General features: G+C 46.1%; 6 protein-coding genes across 6 annotated transcripts; 5 read left to right on the top strand and 1 right to left on the bottom strand.

Annotated features, from left to right (window-relative positions):
* The first annotated feature begins 14 nt into the window (after nt 1-14).
* On the top strand, nt 15-2,974 carry LOC115248855 (tonsoku-like protein). The gene is made up of 10 exons (XM_029832732.1): nt 15-136; nt 600-688; nt 804-960; nt 1,040-1,118; nt 1,204-1,508; nt 1,590-1,761; nt 1,857-2,032; nt 2,147-2,220; nt 2,296-2,429; nt 2,561-2,974. Exons 1-10 carry the CDS (start codon nt 32-34, stop codon nt 2,752-2,754), a joined length of 1,485 nt encoding a protein of 494 aa, XP_029688592.1. The 5' UTR covers nt 15-31; the 3' UTR covers nt 2,755-2,974.
* Nucleotides 2,975-3,023: 49 nt separating this feature from the next.
* LOC115248853 (tonsoku-like protein) lies at nt 3,024-5,985 on the top strand. Its single transcript, XM_029832729.1, has 10 exons — nt 3,024-3,144; nt 3,611-3,699; nt 3,815-3,971; nt 4,051-4,129; nt 4,215-4,519; nt 4,601-4,772; nt 4,868-5,043; nt 5,158-5,231; nt 5,307-5,440; nt 5,572-5,985. The coding sequence occupies exons 1-10, from the start codon at nt 3,040-3,042 to the stop codon at nt 5,763-5,765; spliced, it is 1,485 nt and encodes a 494-aa protein (XP_029688589.1). The 5' UTR covers nt 3,024-3,039; the 3' UTR covers nt 5,766-5,985.
* A 44-nt stretch (nt 5,986-6,029) lies between these two features.
* Nucleotides 6,030-8,992, top strand: LOC115248854 (tonsoku-like protein). The gene is made up of 10 exons (XM_029832731.1): nt 6,030-6,155; nt 6,618-6,706; nt 6,822-6,978; nt 7,058-7,136; nt 7,222-7,526; nt 7,608-7,779; nt 7,875-8,050; nt 8,165-8,238; nt 8,314-8,447; nt 8,579-8,992. The coding sequence occupies exons 1-10, from the start codon at nt 6,051-6,053 to the stop codon at nt 8,770-8,772; spliced, it is 1,485 nt and encodes a 494-aa protein (XP_029688591.1). The 5' UTR covers nt 6,030-6,050; the 3' UTR covers nt 8,773-8,992.
* Nucleotides 8,993-9,040: 48 nt separating this feature from the next.
* On the top strand, nt 9,041-12,004 carry LOC115248852 (tonsoku-like protein). The gene is made up of 10 exons (XM_029832728.1): nt 9,041-9,162; nt 9,629-9,717; nt 9,833-9,989; nt 10,069-10,147; nt 10,233-10,537; nt 10,619-10,790; nt 10,886-11,061; nt 11,176-11,249; nt 11,325-11,458; nt 11,592-12,004. The coding sequence occupies exons 1-10, from the start codon at nt 9,058-9,060 to the stop codon at nt 11,783-11,785; spliced, it is 1,485 nt and encodes a 494-aa protein (XP_029688588.1). The 5' UTR covers nt 9,041-9,057; the 3' UTR covers nt 11,786-12,004.
* A 65-nt stretch (nt 12,005-12,069) lies between these two features.
* Nucleotides 12,070-13,118, top strand: LOC115248849 (tonsoku-like protein). The gene is made up of 3 exons (XM_029832721.1): nt 12,070-12,174; nt 12,638-12,726; nt 12,842-13,118. The coding sequence occupies exons 1-3, from the start codon at nt 12,070-12,072 to the stop codon at nt 13,116-13,118; spliced, it is 471 nt and encodes a 156-aa protein (XP_029688581.1).
* Nucleotides 13,119-14,247: 1,129 nt separating this feature from the next.
* On the bottom strand, nt 14,248-15,568 carry gnly (granulysin). Its single transcript, XM_003962706.3, has 5 exons — nt 15,414-15,568; nt 15,255-15,340; nt 14,971-15,048; nt 14,729-14,883; nt 14,248-14,468 (listed from the first exon to the last, which is right to left on the bottom strand). The coding sequence occupies exons 1-5, from the start codon at nt 15,460-15,462 to the stop codon at nt 14,399-14,401; spliced, it is 438 nt and encodes a 145-aa protein (XP_003962755.1). The 5' UTR covers nt 15,463-15,568; the 3' UTR covers nt 14,248-14,398.
* Nucleotides 15,569-18,715: the final 3,147 nt, after the last annotated feature.

Raw genomic sequence — 18,715 nt, 5'->3', positions numbered from 1 at the left:
TGCATGGAGATAATATATATTTTATAATGGAATGGTTAGACTCGGAAGGCGTGAAGTCAGCAGGCCACAAAGCCCCATCTTTACAGAGGTGGACGACATGAGACCAAACGCAACTTCACCACAAATACGTGCTCAAGTGAGAAATTCAACCTCAGATGTTTCAGATCTCAGGCCTCCTGACAGCATTATATAGAATATATAAGACAATCTGAAAACTTCCCATTGATTCTATCTGTCATAGTTCTGTCACATTTCTTGATACGTGCTCAATGAAGCTGCTCGAAAACGAGAAATGATCCTGAGTCCATTTTAATGCCCTGTATCCACCAATTGTAGATTTTTTTTTATCACAATTTAATTTTCGCATTTTTCTCCAGTTAAATATAGCTGAAGCAGTATTTTTAAACACATTTTCAGTTTGTAACTGAGCTGATCACAGATTAGAATCCTAACCAACTTGACTCAACGTTTGTAGACAGTGTTGAGTGAAGAAAGTAACGCACCCCACTGTGATGCTGTTTTATTCTAATCTGCACATATATTGTATTACTCTCCTCCAGCTGTTTCACTAGTACGTGCATTTATCTCATATCTGTCAGCCTCCCGCCGTGCCTTCGTGTCTTGCTCCGCCAATCAGAGTGAGGGTCAGAGTTCAGGAAGATGTGTTCCTCATTCCTGTTCCTCAAAGGTTGGTTGTTGCCTCTTTTATTAATCTGAATAGATTAAAATGTGTTCAATAAGCTACTGCTTGTGCCTTTTAGTCCTTTTCTTATCAGTGAATGTGTCTTCATTTTTCGCCCCAGTGAGGCCGACTCGTGCACGGTGTCCTGGCTGTGCGAACAGGCATCTCAGCGTTACTACCAGAAGTGTGGCCTCCTGCCTCGCCTCTCCCTCCAGAAAGAGGGTGCTCTGCTCTCCCCGCAAGACCTTCTGCTCACTGTCCTGCACACCAATGAAGAGGTGAGTACGGTGCTCCGCACCCCTGCCGTTGTTTGTTATTTACCAGGAGAGAATTACAGTGACGTTTCCATGTTTTTAGGTTCTGGCTGAAGTTTGTTCCTGGGATCTTCCTCCTCTCCCCGAACGCTACAAGAAAGCCTGTCAAAGCCTGGCAGTGGGTGAGAACCAAACACACGCAGAACTTCAAACAGCCGCACTATTAGAGCTTGTGCAGGGACGCATCACCTCTTTATCTCCCTGCAGATGAAAACAAGCAGGTGACCCGGCTCTGTGAGGTCCACGGAAGCTCCTCTGTGTCTGCGTGTGGGCTCAGCCTGGGCCCCTCCTCCCTCAGGCCGCTCCTCCGCGCCCTGAAACTTCAGTCCAGCCTCACCGAGCTGCGTCTTTCAGGCAACCGGCTTGACGACGAGCTTCTGCCCGAGTTGGTCTCCACGACCGTCACCATGCCCCGTCTGCAGGTGCTGGACATTTCAGCCTGTTGCATTACAGCAGAAGGGCTGGAGAAGGCCGTCGGCGCATTACAGGGACAGAGCCAATCGGCGTTTCCGGTAAAAAGCTCAGCTGGGAACCAGTTTTCAAACGTAATCCAACGTTGGTCACATGAAATCTCGTCCTCCTTTTCCCTCCAGTGTTTGGAGGAGCTCAACCTCAGCATGAACCCGCTGGGCGACGGAGTGTCCGAGGCCCTGTCCTGCCTGCTGTCGGGCTGCCCGGTGCTGGTGAAGCTGTCGCTGCAGGCCTGTCAACTCACCGCTCGATTCCTTCAGCAGCATCGCTTGCTGCTCGCCAGCGCCCTGGCAGGTGACTGTCTGCATTGCTGAGCCTCTAACCTTCATGAAATGTATAGATCACGTTGAAAACAGGATCACGAACCACTGTTTGATTTGACCTTTCAGGCAGAGGTCTCCTCAGATCGGTGTCTTTGTCCCATAATGCTCTGGGCTCCACTGGCTTCGAGCTCGTCTTGAAGACTCTGCCCCTACACAGTCTCACACACCTTGACCTGTCAGCAGTGTGCCAGGGTGTTGTGGATTTCCTGCCATTGCAACACCTCACCTCTGCACTCTCACAGGTTTACACGCCAATGTTCCGTTTGAGTCTGAGGTTTAACAAATCTAGCGTTGAACATGTTTGAGGTTTATCATGTTTGTATTTTAGTAGAGACTAAGAATCTGTCTTTCAACAGGACAAGTGTTCTCTAACCCACCTGAGCCTGGCAGCTAACGGGCTGACAGATGCTAATGTTGCCACCTTGGCCAGGTATGTGTGTGTCTGCGTACCTGCTTTGATACATACTGGGAACTCTGGGCGTAATCTAGTCCATTTCTTCTTTAGGTGCCTTCCATCTTGTCCAACTTTGGTGAGCTTGAATATATCAGGAAATCCTCAAGTTACATCAGCAGGACTTCAGAACATTCTGACGCACCTCAAGGAAGCATCTCGACCTTTGACCCTTCTAAACCTTGAAGGTACAGACACACTTATAGAGGAAAGACAGTTTTTTACTACAGGAAGTGTGATCGTAATGTGAACGCAGTAGCAGGTAAATGCAGGGCTTGCAAGCCAGACTGTGGGTGCTGATGAGCCGTTTGTGTCACAGGATGTCAGGTGTCCGGCCCCTGGGACACTGGAGCTCTGGATGGTTTATCAGAGCTGGTCCAGGATCTGCGCCTTTGCTCTCAGGCGCTCAACAAACTGGACCGGCAGGCTTTAAAGCAGAGCTGGAACGGCAGCACGCATAACGTCGTCGATCAAAACAGCAAATGGCTGTTGTCTGCCGCAGCCCCCTCCTGAGGGGGAGAATTCTGACTCACAACACACTGTGGGGGGTCAGACGTTTCAAAATGTTTCCATTAGCTCTACATGTCTGATTATGATGTCTTAAAGGTGATGCTTCCAATGTACCCTGTGTATATAGACTATCTGTCCTTTATCTGTAAACCCTAATTTATGTGTTTGTATCATGGTGCAGTATTTTTTTTTGATTTGCTCCATTAAAAAATGATTAAAGTGACTAGAATTCTGTCTTCTGTTGTTTTACCAACGGGTGCATGGAGATAATATATATTTTATAATGGAATGGTTAGACTCGGAAGGCGTGAAGTCAGCAGGCCACAAAGCCCCATCTTTACAGAGGTGGACGACATGAGACCAAACGCAACTTCACCACAAATACGTGCTCAAGTGAGAAATTCAACCTCAGATGTTTCAGATCTCAGGCCTCCTGACACAGCATTATATAGAATATATTAGACAATCTGAAAACTTCCCATTGATTCTATCTGTCATAGTTCTGTCACATTTCTTGATACGTGCTCAATGAAGCTGCTCGAAAACGAGAAATGATCCTGAGTCCATTTTAATGCCCTGTATCCACCAATTGTAGATTTTTTTTTTATCACAATTTAATTTTAGCATTTTTCTCCAGTTAAATATAGCTGAAGCAGTATTTTTAAACGCATTTTCAGTTTGTAACTGAGCTGATCACAGATTAGAATCCTAACCAACTTGACTCAACGTTTGTAGACAGTGTTGAGTGAAGAAAGTAACGCACCCCACTGTGATGCTGTTTTATTCTAATCTGCACATATATTGTATTACTCTCCTCCAGCTGTTTCACTAGTACGTGCATTTATCTCATATCTGTCAGCCTCCCGCCGTGCCTTCGTGTCTTGCTCCGCCAATCAGAGTGAGGGTCAGAGTTCAGGAAGATGTGTTCCTCATTCCTGTTCCTCAAAGGTTGGTTGTTGCCTCTTTTATTAATCTGAATAGATTAAAATGTGTTCAATAAGCTACTGCTTGTGCCTTTTAGTCCTTTTCTTATCAGTGAATGTGTCTTCATTTTTCGCCCCAGTGAGGCCGACTCGTGCACGGTGTCCTGGCTGTGCGAACAGGCATCTCAGCGTTACTACCAGAAGTGTGGCCTCCTGCCTCGCCTCTCCCTCCAGAAAGAGGGCGCTCTGCTCTCCCCGCAAGACCTTCTGCTCACTGTCCTGCACACCAATGAAGAGGTGAGTACGGTGCTCCGCACCCCTGCCGTTGTTTGTTATTTACCAGGAGAGAATTACAGTGACGTTTCCATGTTTTTAGGTTCTGGCTGAAGTTTGTTCCTGGGATCTTCCTCCTCTCCCCGAACGCTACAAGAAAGCCTGTCAAAGCCTGGCAGTGGGTGAGAACCAAACACACGCAGAACTTCAAACAGCCGCACTATTAGAGCTTGTGCAGGGACGCATCACCTCTTTATCTCCCTGCAGATGAAAACAAGCAGGTGACCCGGCTCTGTGAGGTCCACGGAAGCTCCTCTGTGTCTGCGTGTGGGCTCAGCCTGGGCCCCTCCTCCCTCAGGCCGCTCCTCCGCGCCCTGAAACTTCAGTCCAGCCTCACCGAGCTGCGTCTTTCAGGCAACCGGCTTGACGACGAGCTTCTGCCCGAGTTGGTCTCCACGACCGTCACCATGCCCCGTCTGCAGGTGCTGGACATTTCAGCCTGTTGCATTACAGCAGAAGGGCTGGAGAAGGCCGTCGGCGCATTACAGGGACAGAGCCAATCGGCGTTTCCGGTAAAAAGCTCAGCTGGGAACCAGTTTTCAAACGTAATCCAACGTTGGTCACATGAAATCTCGTCCTCCTTTTCCCTCCAGTGTTTGGAGGAGCTCAACCTCAGCATGAACCCGCTGGGCGACGGAGTGTCCGAGGCCCTGTCCTGCCTGCTGTCGGGCTGCCCGGTGCTGGTGAAGCTGTCGCTGCAGGCCTGTCAACTCACCGCTCGATTCCTTCAGCAGCATCGCTTGCTGCTCGCCAGCGCCCTGGCAGGTGACTGTCTGCATTGCTGAGCCTCTAACCTTCATGAAATGTATAGATCACGTTGAAAACAGGATCACGAACCACTGTTTGATTTGACCTTTCAGGCAGAGGTCTCCTCAGATCGGTGTCTTTGTCCCATAATGCTCTGGGCTCCACTGGCTTCGAGCTCGTCTTGAAGACTCTGCCCCTACACAGTCTCACACACCTTGACCTGTCAGCAGTGTGCCAGGGTGTTGTGGATTTCCTGCCATTGCAACACCTCACCTCTGCACTCTCACAGGTTTACACGCCAATGTTCCGTTTGAGTCTGAGGTTTAACAAATCTAGCGTTGAACATGTTTGAGGTTTATCATGTTTGTATTTTAGTAGAGACTAAGAATCTGTCTTTCAACAGGACAAGTGTTCTCTAACCCACCTGAGCCTGGCAGCTAACGGGCTGACAGATGCTAATGTTGCCACCTTGGCCAGGTATGTGTGTGTCTGCGTACCTGCTTTGATACATACTGGGAACTCTGGGCGTAATCTAGTCCATTTCTTCTTTAGGTGCCTTCCATCTTGTCCAACTTTGGTGAGCTTGAACATATCAGGAAATCCTCAAGTTACATCAGCAGGACTTCAGAACATTCTGACGCACCTCAAGGAAGCATCTCGACCTTTGACCCTTCTAAACCTTGAAGGTACAGACACACTTATAGAGGAAAGACAGTTTTTTACTACAGGAAGTGTGATCGTAATGTGAACGCAGTAGCAGGTAAATGCAGGGCTTGCAAGCCAGACTGTGGGTGCTGATGAGCCGTTTGTGTCACAGGATGTCAGGTGTCCGGCCCCTGGGACACTGGAGCTCTGGATGGTTTATCAGAGCTGGTCCAGGATCTGCGCCTTTGCTCTCAGGCGCTCAACAAACTGGACCGGCAGGCTTTAAAGCAGAGCTGGAACGGCAGCACGCATAACGTCGTCGATCAAAACAGCAAATGGCTGTTGTCTGCCGCAGCCCCCTCCTGAGGGGGAGAATTCTGACTCACAACACACTGTGGGGGGTCAGACGTTTCAAAATGTTTCCATTAGCTCTACATGTCTGATTATGATGTCTTAAAGGTGATGCTTCCAATGTACCCTGTGTATATAGACTATCTGTCCTTTATCTGTAAACCCTAATTTATGTGTTTGTATCATGGTGCAGTATTTTTTTTTGATTTGCTCCATTAAAAAATGATTAAAGTGACTAGAATTCTGTCTTCTGTTGTTTTACCAACGGGTGCGTGGAGATAATATATATTTTATAATGGAATGGTTAGACTCGGAAGGCGTGAAGTCAGCAGGCCACAAAGCCCCATCTTTACAGAGGTGGACGACATGAGACCAAACGCAACTTCACCACAAATACGTGCTCAAGTGAGAAATTCAACCTCAGATGTTTCAGATCTCAGGCCTCCTGACAGCATTATATAGAATATATAAGACAATCTGAAAACTTCCCATTGATTCTATCTGTCATAGTTCTGTCACATTTCTTGATACGTGCTCAATGAAGCTGCTCGAAAACGAGAAATGATCCTGAGTCCATTTTAATGCCCTGTATCCACCAATTGTAGATTTTTTTTATCACAATTTAATTTTCGCATTTTTCTCCAGTTAAATATAGCTGAAGCAGTATTTTTAAACACATTTTCAGTTTGTAACTGAGCTGATCACAGATTAGAATCCTAACCAACTTGACTCAACGTTTGTAGACAGTGTTGAGTGAAGAAAGTAACGCACCCCACCGTGATGCTGTTTTATTCTAATCTGCACATATATTGTATTACTCTCCTCCAGCTGTTTCACTAGTACGTGCATTTATCTCATATCTGTCAGCCTCCCGCCGTGCCTTCGTGTCTTGCTCCGCCAATCAGAGTGAGGGTCAGAGTTCAGGAAGATGTGTTCCTCATTCCTGTTCCTCAAAGGTTGGTTGTTGCCTCTTTTATTAATCTGAATAGATTAAAATGTGTTCAATAAGCTACTGCTTGTGCCTTTTAGTCCTTTTCTTATCAGTGAATGTGTCTTCATTTTTCGCCCCAGTGAGGCCGACTCGTGCACGGTGTCCTGGCTGTGCGAACAGGCATCTCAGCGTTACTACCAGAAGTGTGGCCTCCTGCCTCGCCTCTCCCTCCAGAAAGAGGGTGCTCTGCTCTCCCCGCAAGACCTTCTGCTCACTGTCCTGCACACCAATGAAGAGGTGAGTACGGTGCTCCGCACCCCTGCCGTTGTTTGTTATTTACCAGGAGAGAATTACAGTGACGTTTCCATGTTTTTAGGTTCTGGCTGAAGTTTGTTCCTGGGATCTTCCTCCTCTCCCCGAACGCTACAAGAAAGCCTGTCAAAGCCTGGCAGTGGGTGAGAACCAAACACACGCAGAACTTCAAACAGCCGCACTATTAGAGCTTGTGCAGGGACGCATCACCTCTTTATCTCCCTGCAGATGAAAACAAGCAGGTGACCCGGCTCTGTGAGGTCCACGGAAGCTCCTCTGTGTCTGCGTGTGGGCTCAGCCTGGGCCCCTCCTCCCTCAGGCCGCTCCTCCGCGCCCTGAAACTTCAGTCCAGCCTCACCGAGCTGCGTCTTTCAGGCAACCGGCTTGACGACGAGCTTCTGCCCGAGTTGGTCTCCACGACCGTCACCATGCCCCGTCTGCAGGTGCTGGACATTTCAGCCTGTTGCATTACAGCAGAAGGGCTGGAGAAGGCCGTCGGCGCATTACAGGGACAGAGCCAATCGGCGTTTCCGGTAAAAAGCTCAGCTGGGAACCAGTTTTCAAACGTAATCCAACGTTGGTCACATGAAATCTCGTCCTCCTTTTCCCTCCAGTGTTTGGAGGAGCTCAACCTCAGCATGAACCCGCTGGGCGACGGAGTGTCCGAGGCCCTGTCCTGCCTGCTGTCGGGCTGCCCGGTGCTGGTGAAGCTGTCGCTGCAGGCCTGTCAACTCACCGCTCGATTCCTTCAGCAGCATCGCTTGCTGCTCGCCAGCGCCCTGGCAGGTGACTGTCTGCATTGCTGAGCCTCTAACCTTCATGAAATGTATAGATCACGTTGAAAACAGGATCACGAACCACTGTTTGATTTGACCTTTCAGGCAGAGGTCTCCTCAGATCGGTGTCTTTGTCCCATAATGCTCTGGGCTCCACTGGCTTCGAGCTCGTCTTGAAGACTCTGCCCCTACACAGTCTCACACACCTTGACCTGTCAGCAGTGTGCCAGGGTGTTGTGGATTTCCTGCCATTGCAACACCTCACCTCTGCACTCTCACAGGTTTACACGCCAATGTTCCGTTTGAGTCTGAGGTTTAACAAATCTAGCGTTGAACATGTTTGAGGTTTATCATGTTTGTATTTTAGTAGAGACTAAGAATCTGTCTTTCAACAGGACAAGTGTTCTCTAACCCACCTGAGCCTGGCAGCTAACGGGCTGACAGATGCTAATGTTGCCACCTTGGCCAGGTATGTGTGTGTCTGCGTACCTGCTTTGATACATACTGGGAACTCTGGGCGTAATCTAGTCCATTTCTTCTTTAGGTGCCTTCCATCTTGTCCAACTTTGGTGAGCTTGAACATATCAGGAAATCCTCAAGTTACATCAGCAGGACTTCAGAACATTCTGACGCACCTCAAGGAAGCATCTCGACCTTTGACCCTTCTAAACCTTGAAGGTACAGACACACTTATAGAGGAAAGACAGTTTTTTACTACAGGAAGTGTGATCGTAATGTGAACGCAGTAGCAGGTAAATGCAGGGCTTGCAAGCCAGACTGTGGGTGCTGATGAGCCGTTTGTGTCACAGGATGTCAGGTGTCCGGCCCCTGGGACACTGGAGCTCTGGATGGTTTATCAGAGCTGGTCCAGGATCTGCGCCTTTGCTCTCAGGCGCTCAACAAACTGGACCGGCAGGCTTTAAAGCAGAGCTGGAACGGCAGCACGCATAACGTCGTCGATCAAAACAGCAAATGGCTGTTGTCTGCCGCAGCCCCCTCCTGAGGGGGAGAATTCTGACTCACAACACACTGTGGGGGGTCAGACGTTTCAAAATGTTTCCATTAGCTCTACATGTCTGATTATGATGTCTTAAAGGTGATGCTTCCAATGTACCCTGTGTATATAGACTATCTGTCCTTTATCTGTAAACCCTAATTTATGTGTTTGTATCATGGTGCAGTATTTTTTTTTGATTTGCTCCATTAAAAAATGATTAAAGTGACTAGAATTCTGTCTTCTGTTGTTTTACCAACGGGTGCATGGAGATAATATATATTTTATAATGGAATGGTTAGACTCGGAAGGCGTGAAGTCAGCAGGCCACAAAGCCCCATCTTTACAGAGGTGGACGACATGAGACCAAACGCAACTTCACCACAAATACGTGCTCAAGTGAGAAATTCAACCTCAGATGTTTCAGATCTCAGGCCTCCTGACACAGCATTATATAGAATATATTAGACAATCTGAAAACTTCCCATTGATTCTATCTGTCATAGTTCTGTCACATTTCTTGATACGTGCTCAATGAAGCTGCTCGAAAACGAGAAATGATCCTGAGTCCATTTTAATGCCCTGTATCCACCAATTGTAGATTTTTTTTTTATCACAATTTAATTTTCGCATTTTTCTCCAGTTAAATATAGCTGAAGCAGTATTTTTAAACACATTTTCAGTTTGTAACTGAGCTGATCACAGATTAGAATCCTAACCAACTTGACTCAACGTTTGTAGACAGTGTTGAGTGAAGAAAGTAACGCACCCCACTGTGATGCTGTTTTATTCTAATCTGCACATATATTGTATTACTCTCCTCCAGCTGTTTCACTAGTACGTGCATTTATCTCATATCTGTCAGCCTCCCGCCGTGCCTTCGTGTCTTGCTCCGCCAATCAGAGTGAGGGTCAGAGTTCAGGAAGATGTGTTCCTCATTCCTGTTCCTCAAAGGTTGGTTGTTGCCTCTTTTATTAATCTGAATAGATTAAAATGTGTTCAATAAGCTACTGCTTGTGCCTTTTAGTCCTTTTCTTATCAGTGAATGTGTCTTCATTTTTCGCCCCAGTGAGGCCGACTCGTGCACGGTGTCCTGGCTGTGCGAACAGGCATCTCAGCGTTACTACCAGAAGTGTGGCCTCCTGCCTCGCCTCTCCCTCCAGAAAGAGGGTGCTCTGCTCTCCCCGCAAGACCTTCTGCTCACTGTCCTGCACACCAATGAAGAGGTGAGTACGGTGCTCCGCACCCCTGCCGTTGTTTGTTATTTACCAGGAGAGAATTACAGTGACGTTTCCATGTTTTTAGGTTCTGGCTGAAGTTTGTTCCTGGGATCTTCCTCCTCTCCCCGAACGCTACAAGAAAGCCTGTCAAAGCCTGGCAGTGGGTGAGAACCAAACACACGCAGAACTTCAAACAGCCGCACTATTAGAGCTTGTGCAGGGACGCATCACCTCTTTATCTCCCTGCAGATGAAAACAAGCAGGTGACCCGGCTCTGTGAGGTCCACGGAAGCTCCTCTGTGTCTGCGTGTGGGCTCAGCCTGGGCCCCTCCTCCCTCAGGCCGCTCCTCCGCGCCCTGAAACTTCAGTCCAGCCTCACCGAGCTGCGTCTTTCAGGCAACCGGCTTGACGACGAGCTTCTGCCCGAGTTGGTCTCCACGACCGTCACCATGCCCCGTCTGCAGGTGCTGGACATTTCAGCCTGTTGCATTACAGCAGAAGGGCTGGAGAAGGCCGTCGGCGCATTACAGGGACAGAGCCAATCGGCGTTTCCGGTAAAAAGCTCAGCTGGGAACCAGTTTTCAAACGTAATCCAACGTTGGTCACATGAAATCTCGTCCTCCTTTTCCCTCCAGTGTTTGGAGGAGCTCAACCTCAGCATGAACCCGCTGGGCGACGGAGTGTCCGAGGCCCTGTCCTGCCTGCTGTCGGGCTGCCCGGTGCTGGTGAAGCTGTCGCTGCAGGCCTGTCAACTCACCGCTCGATTCCTTCAGCAGCATCGCTTGCTGCTCGCCAGCGCCCTGGCAGGTGACTGTCTGCATTGCTGAGCCTCTAACCTTCATGAAATGTATAGATCACGTTGAAAACAGGATCACGAACCACTGTTTGATTTGACCTTTCAGGCAGAGGTCTCCTCAGATCGGTGTCTTTGTCCCATAATGCTCTGGGCTCCACTGGCTTCGAGCTCGTCTTGAAGACTCTGCCCCTACACAGTCTCACACACCTTGACCTGTCAGCAGTGTGCCAGGGTGTTGTGGATTTCCTGCCATTGCAACACCTCACCTCTGCACTCTCACAGGTTTACACGCCAATGTTCCGTTTGAGTCTGAGGTTTAACAAATCTAGCGTTGAACATGTTTGAGGTTTATCATGTTTGTATTTTAGTAGAGACTAAGAATCTGTCTTTCAACAGGACAAGTGTTCTCTAACCCACCTGAGCCTGGCAGCTAACGGGCTGACAGATGCTAATGTTGCCACCTTGGCCAGGTATGTGTGTGTCTGCGTACCTGCTTTGATACATACTGGGAACTCTGGGCGTAATCTAGTCCATTTCTTCTTTAGGTGCCTTCCATCTTGTCCAACTTTGGTGAGCTTGAACATATCAGGAAATCCTCAAGTTACATCAGCAGGACTTCAGAACATTCTGACGCACCTCAAGGAAGCATCTCGACCTTTGACCCTTCTAAACCTTGAAGGTACAGACACACTTATAGAGGAAAGACAGTTTTTTACTACAGGAAGTGTGATCGTAATGTGAACGCAGAGTAGCAGGTAAATGCAGGGCTTGCAAGCCAGACTGTGGGTGCTGATGAGCCGTTTGTGTCACAGGATGTCAGGTGTCCGGCCCCTGGGACACTGGAGCTCTGGATGGTTTATCAGAGCTGGTCCAGGATCTGCGCCTTTGCTCTCAGGCGCTCAACAAACTGGACCGGCAGGCTTTAAAGCAGAGCTGGAACGGCAGCACGCATAACGTCGTCGATCAAAACAGCAAATGGCTGTTGTCTGCCGCAGCCCCCTCCTGAGGGGGAGAATTCTGACTCACAACACACTGTGGGGGGTCAGACGTTTCAAATGTTTCCATTAGCTCTACATGTCTGATTATGATGTCTTAAAGGTGATGCTTCCAATGTACCCTGTGTATATAGACTATCTGTCCTTTATCTGTAAACCCTAATTTATGTGTTTGTATCATGGTGCAGTATTTTTTTTTGATTTGCTCCATTAAAAAATGATTAAAGTGACTAGAATTCTGTCTTCTGTTGTTTTACCAACGGGTGCGTGGAGATAATATATATTTTATAATGGAATGGTTAGACTCGGAAGGCGTGAAGTCAGCAGGCCACAAAGCCCCATCTTTACAGAGGTGGACGACATGAGACCAAACGCAACTTCACCACAAATACGTGCTCAAGTGAGAAATTCAACCTCAGATGTTTCAGATCTCAGGCCTCCTGACAGCATTATATAGAATATATTAGACAATCTGAAAACTTCCCATTGATTCTATCTGTCATAGTTCTGTCACATTTCTTGATACGTGCTCAATGAAGCTGCTCGAAAACGAGAAATGATCCTGAGTCCATTTTAATGCCCTGTATCCACCAATTGTAGATTTTTTTTTATCACAATTTAATTTTAGCATTTTTCTCCAGTTAAATATAGCTGAAGCAGTATTTTTAAACGCATTTTCAGTTTGTAACTGAGCTGATCACAGATTAGAATCCTAACCAACTTGACTCAACGTTTGTAGACAGTGTTGAGTGAAGAAAGTAACGCACCCCACTGTGATGCTGTTTTATTCTAATCTGCACATATATTGTATTACTCTCCTCCAGCTGTTTCACTAGTACGTGCATTTATCTCATATCTGTCAGCCTCCCGCCGTGCCTTCGTGTCTTGCTCCGCCAATCAGAGTGAGGGTCAGAGTTCAGGAAGATGTGTTCCTCATTCCTGTTCCTCAAAGGTTGGTTGTTGCCTCTTTTATTAATCTGAATAGATTAAAATGTGTTCAATAAGCTACTGCTTGTGCCTTTTAGTCCTTTTCTTATCAGTGAATGTGTCTTCATTTTTCGCCCCAGTGAGGCCGACTCGTGCACGGTGTCCTGGCTGTGCGAACAGGCATCTCAGCGTTACTACCAGAAGTGTGGCCTCCTGCCTCGCCTCTCCCTCCAGAAAGAGGGCGCTCTGCTCTCCCCGCAAGACTTTCTGCTCACTGTCCTGCACACCAATGAAGAGGTGAGTACGGTGCTCAACAAACTGGACCGGCAGGCTTTAAAGCAGAGCTGGAACGGCAGCACGCATAACGTCGTCGATCAAAACAGCAAATGGCTGTTGTCTGCCGCAGCCCCCTCCTGAGGGGGAGAATTCTGACTCACAACACACTGTGGGGGGTCACACGTTTCAAAATGTTTCCATTAGCTCTACATGTCTGATTATGATGTCTTAAAGGTGATGCTTCCAATGTACCCTGTGTATATAGACTATCTGTCCTTTATCTGTAAACCCTAATTTATGTGTTTGTATCATGGTGCAGTATTTTTTTTTGATTTGCTCCATTAAAAAATGATTAAAGTGACTAGAATTCTGTCTTCTGTTGTTTTACCAACGGGTGCATGGAGATAATATATATTTTATACTTGTTTAATATGTGCTAGTTGTGGCTCATAATCCATTCTCTGCATCCTGTTGGATGCCTGTTCAGCACGCTGTTCCTAATCCCACCAATGCTGGTCGTTATTGAACAGCTAGAGTCTGCCATAGGAAAAGCCTAAAAAAATGACATAAAGGTCCAACACTAGTCATGGTGAAAGAAGACAATCGACATGACAGCTGAGAAAGACCAGAAAAAAGTTCAATCGTTGGCAAAAATGAAAGAAATCTACTAGATGGAAGAAGAGAAGGATGCTTTGACCTTGACGAGATCATTGTGGGACAGGAGTCCAAAGTTTGGAGGAAGAAATGAAGAAAGTGTCAGAAAGAAAGGGGACTTTTATGTGCCCCCCTATACCCCCCATCCCCAAATGTTTTACCTGAATGTGGAGGAGTAGGCGAAACAGCTACTGGGTGGGTCATCATGACAGTACACATTAATGGTCGCGTCTAAATTCCTTTTAACTTTACATAAATAGTCAGAACTGTTTGTACAAAAAGGTTGAATTTGATCTCAGTTGATTTAGTTGCCTCAAACGAGATTCATGTAATTTTCTCTTCCCTGCGACGTGTAGGCAAACCAGCCTGACCAATTTAAACTTTCTTGTGGTAACGACAACAGCATACTGTCACATTAGGGGTTCTGTTTTTTTCTGTCTGAGTAGATATAAAAGCGAATCATCGTCACCAGCAAGATCGTATTTCCTAGTTATCTGACTATTTTTAGGAAATGGGAAAGATTTCCTGAGGAGAAAAACCTGCCTGGTGTGTTATGTCCAGTTGTTTTAAGCCACAGAATCAGCTCCAGTATATGAACACGCTCCACACACAAAGGTTCAATGCTCAAGATCATTTATTGTTCACTAGCAAAGTGCAAGACATGGGCACAGGTTGCTAATATATATTTTTTTTAAAAAGAAGAAAAAACTGGGAAAAGATCTTTCTTTTTCTTGGAAGTTGAAGACATCCTTTCCCATGTGCTCCCCTCAGGCGTACTCATTCATCTCTAACTGTGAGGAAAAACCACTCTGGAAGAGCTCCTCCAGCTCCTTTGGCCTAAAACAGTTCGAGAAAACAGGGGTGAGATAAAAGTGATGAGAGTAGAACCCCTATCCAAAACCAAACGTCAAACGTTTGCCTGCACATGTGCCTGCTCATCTCTGAAATGTCAATGTTGGACCACAATTGTGAGGATATCTGTCCTCTTTTGGCTGAGGTGTGGACTGTAGGGTTACTGGAGACCCTCTGCAAGTGTTTATAGGTACTTAGACGTATAAAAGTGCTCCATCATCACGAACCGAGCGCGATGAACTCACTTGCAGGCCTTGACGTTGACGCAGATGGTTCTCACGTCATCGCTGGTGGTGAGTTCTTCGATCAATACCCCCAGGTGTTTTGTCACGAATTTGCGGCATAAAGACTTTAACAGGCCTATCTGGTTGCAGATGGACATCAGCTTTGCCTTGATGGCCTGGAAAAGTGGACAAAAGAAGTCACACTGCTGCTCCTTCCAGCAGGACCCTCCACCTCTCGGCACCTTTGGTGTACAATACTTTACCTCTGAGTTGCTGTTGTTTCCGATGATTATCTTCACTTTTTTTAAAGCCCACTTGCACGCCCAGCACACACCTGGAAGCTACGGGCAAAAGCACAAATAGGAGAAAACCCCACTATGTTTGTGCACAGGCACGTATACAGTTTGACATTAACAGTGTGGATCTGAGCACTCCCTGCGTCCCTGTGTATGCACAACCAGGTTCGACTTTGACTCATATGGGGTCTTCAATAAAGTCAAATGGTTATCTTTGTAAACAACAACTTTAAATCAATGCAAGCACGCACCCTGCCAGCTTCTATGGCAAGTTCGTCCTGGTCTTCATCGTCGTCATCAGTGCTGACCTTTAAATTTCTTGCCTGGACAGTCCAAACTAAGGAGACAAATAGTCACTTGAACTAGGATTTAAAGGGGAAGATAAAGGTTTGAGTCCCGCTGCAGCCTACCAGAACACGTCACCAGGATGCACAGAAGCAGGATCGAGGAGGTTGCCATTGCTGGAGCTCTGAGTGCCTTTCAGGTTAGTGAAGAACCTTTTATATGCAGCAGAAGCGAAGAGGTGGGTCCAAGACAGATGGAAATTCACACCACAACCACTGTGGCTGCAAAGAATGAACATGTTGAGGGGACTGTTTTCACACTTCTTCACAGAACCACTTAAGAACGTCACATTCTAGTTACAGGAAATCAGAGAGCCTCTCCGTTTAAATTCCCATCAATGTAAAATCTAACTCAACGTATGGACAGGAGGATAACATTCTAGATATGTAATTCATCTATTAAATCATGTCACGTTACTTTAAAGTTCCAATACTCACCCTAACATGTCATGCAGTCATGAATAAACACCTTTTGTCACATTTTGTTGGTTTCCATAACAATGATTCAAACACTGCTTTTAATGATTTGCTGTATTTATTTTATATTTATTTTATGAAAATCAGAGGGTTTTTTTTTTGCTGTAAAATCTTACATTCTAAAAGTTTCCATTAATTCTGCACATGACAAAATACACAGTCTTACGCTACGCAGGCAAACATCAGCTGTGTGCTTTAGTCCTATTGAAAAGTTAATATCCAACCATCTGATATCACTTGAAACAATGAACCCTCTAAAAGTCAAATCCTTGTGGATGCCAAATGGAATAAAGTTCCCGACAGTGCCGTCTGCAATAATCATATAGATGAATTTCATGACTTCGCATAGAATTAGCTGTTAATGTGCCACACACAGAGAGACGGTTGCGATGTTACATTTTTTAACTGAAACCAGGCTTGAAGCGACTTCCTTTCACACCTTCCAGAGCATTTTCAAACTGACACATATGCAGCGTCAGCTTTTCCCTCGGACAGACGGCCTTTATTTGTAAATGGTTCTTTTTCTCCTACATAATTTTAAGCGGACACAAATTTGCTGGGGTCGTCCGCCCTGTTCTAAGGCGGACATCAGTTTGTCTTTGAAGCGTGAGAGGACCTTGTTACACAGAGATCTGAGAGGTCCCGTCTTCTTGCAGACCTAGTTCAGCAGGTTGTTGATTTTCGCCTTTAAATGAATGCGAAGGAAATATAATGATGAACGTCAGCGGTGAAGGATTTGCAGAGAAGGTGTTGAAGTGAATGATATTCATTACCCTTGAGTGATCGCTGCCCAGGCTCTTAATCACTTTGGACACGATCATCTTGCAAACCCTGCAGGAGCCTGGGAAGGCCTCATCCCGCAACACCTGCCAACAGTCACCTCGCGCCGTTAAGATCTCTCCCAAAGGAAGGAGGGAAGATTCTCCACCGAGGTCAAAAGTACTGGCGTGAGACTTCAGCAGAAATCTGAGCGGCAGTTTCTCACCTCCCCTGAGTGGTGGTCAGTCACCGCCCTCACAACACCTGGCAACCTCATCGGAAAAGCTTCAGTATGGTGAGCAGGTTTACGGGTGGCATGAGCAAAATCTGAAAGCAACACAAAGCACGTCTCAGAAAAAGGTGTGAGCAACGGGCGTCAGAAAAGATGACTTTCTTACTGGTGGAGATGAGAAAAAGAGCCGAGATAATGGCGAGAATCATGGTTGGGCCCGTCAGTAACGTTCTTCATCAGCTCTTCTTCTGGGGCTCTTTATATTATATCTATAATATAATATATATTATCTATATATATCTTCTGCTATTTGTTGTTTGTAGGCTCAGCAATTTGTCATAAGTGATACTTGGTCAGCGAATTAGCAAAGGTTTGCCCTCAGCAAAACATCCCATGCCAAACAGGAGGGCCGACCATAGACAGATCAGCCTGGGAACCTTTGAATGTGGGGTGTAGTCTTGGAACTCCAAGGTGATAAAATCAACTAAAAAACCGAATTAAACCTTTTAGAGGATATTGCTCTACAAATGTAACCCCTCAGATGTTTGCAAATATGCGTTAACATATGCTTTATTATTCTGTAGAAAAGGCAGAATACCACAGCTGCAGGTCCACCATTTCCTTCCTCTATCACACTTCCCCTCACTAACACTCACACACCCCACTCACACCCCACTCACCCCCCCCCCCCCCCCCCCCACACACACACGCTGTAAACGTGGCCTATATAACGCAGCTTTTCTGTCTAATAAACCAGATGGAGATGGATTTAAAATGAGTTGTATTGTCCGTTTCTGTGTGAAACACCCGGTTTGACCAAAATGAAAGACATGACTGCTTGGACAGTTCTGTTTCACTAAAACAGGGAACATTCTTCCTTCATAGTGCTCACAGATGTACCAATAATAAAAGAAACACAAAGTTAAAAACACAGTTTAACAACACAGTTTAAAAACAGTGTCATAGAAAAGAAAGGTGTCCTGGGATGACATGGACAGAGAAGGACAGTGTTCGGTCCACCTGACTGGCCAGATACCTGAAGCTGGTGTCCCTTTCTTGCGGCAGCACAGCCGTAGAGAAGAATCATCATCATACAGGTCAGCAAAGGTCACAAGGTCATTCTTTGACCTGAGGGGAGAAACACGTGGTTGTTTACAAGTGATGGGAGGGTCTGGTCAATCAACAGGAGTGGACAGTTTGGACGAAGTTCAGCCTTGGTGAAAACAAATGCAACAGGTTTTCTTTCCCCAAATCATTGCATTAAAATCAGGGTGATTTTAATAAAAATTCTATTGGAATGCTCTAAAGACAGTGATCTGAAGAGATTATGTAATTCTTAGCAAGCAGATTGTAGCGAGTGAGTTCTACTTAATGTGTTTAATGCAATTTTAAGCAACAATCTTCATTTGGTCGCTTAAAAAAATTCTCTAGTGTTCATTTTCTGTCAAGTCTGGTTTGATTCTCCCCCATATGTGACTTTTACAAGCTCACTGTTCATTTTGTCAGGCTGCAGGAAGTTTTGTGTAATTAAAATGTGCCACATTGCTGCAAAGGCCAAAAAAATAATGCACAGTGTTGGGGAAAATGGGGAAATAGAAAAGAGAAGAATAAAAAGCTGTGGACTGAATGTGCGAGTATGTTGCTTCATGTGTCTTCTTTTTTTTTTGCAACCATCCAAAGTGATTAAATCTCATATCCAAAAAGTCTTTGTTTCGCTTAATCTATGGTAAAAAAAAAAGAACTACTGAGAAGACACATTTTTAAAAAACCAAACCAAAGATGTTCGGCCAGTTATGTCAGCTGCTGTATTTTCTTCTGTGTTTTGTTTGAACATTATACCAACAAAATATATGTAATCAAAAAGTTAATATGTGGAAGTTTTTGATAAAATTGTGCGTTT

This window comes from Takifugu rubripes, chromosome 2 (assembly GCF_901000725.2).
Source record: "Takifugu rubripes chromosome 2, fTakRub1.2, whole genome shotgun sequence".
Taxonomy (NCBI): domain Eukaryota; kingdom Metazoa; phylum Chordata; class Actinopteri; order Tetraodontiformes; family Tetraodontidae; genus Takifugu; species Takifugu rubripes.
The sequence above is the reverse complement of the archived record's forward strand: the minus strand, read 5'-3'. Positions and strand labels throughout refer to the sequence as shown.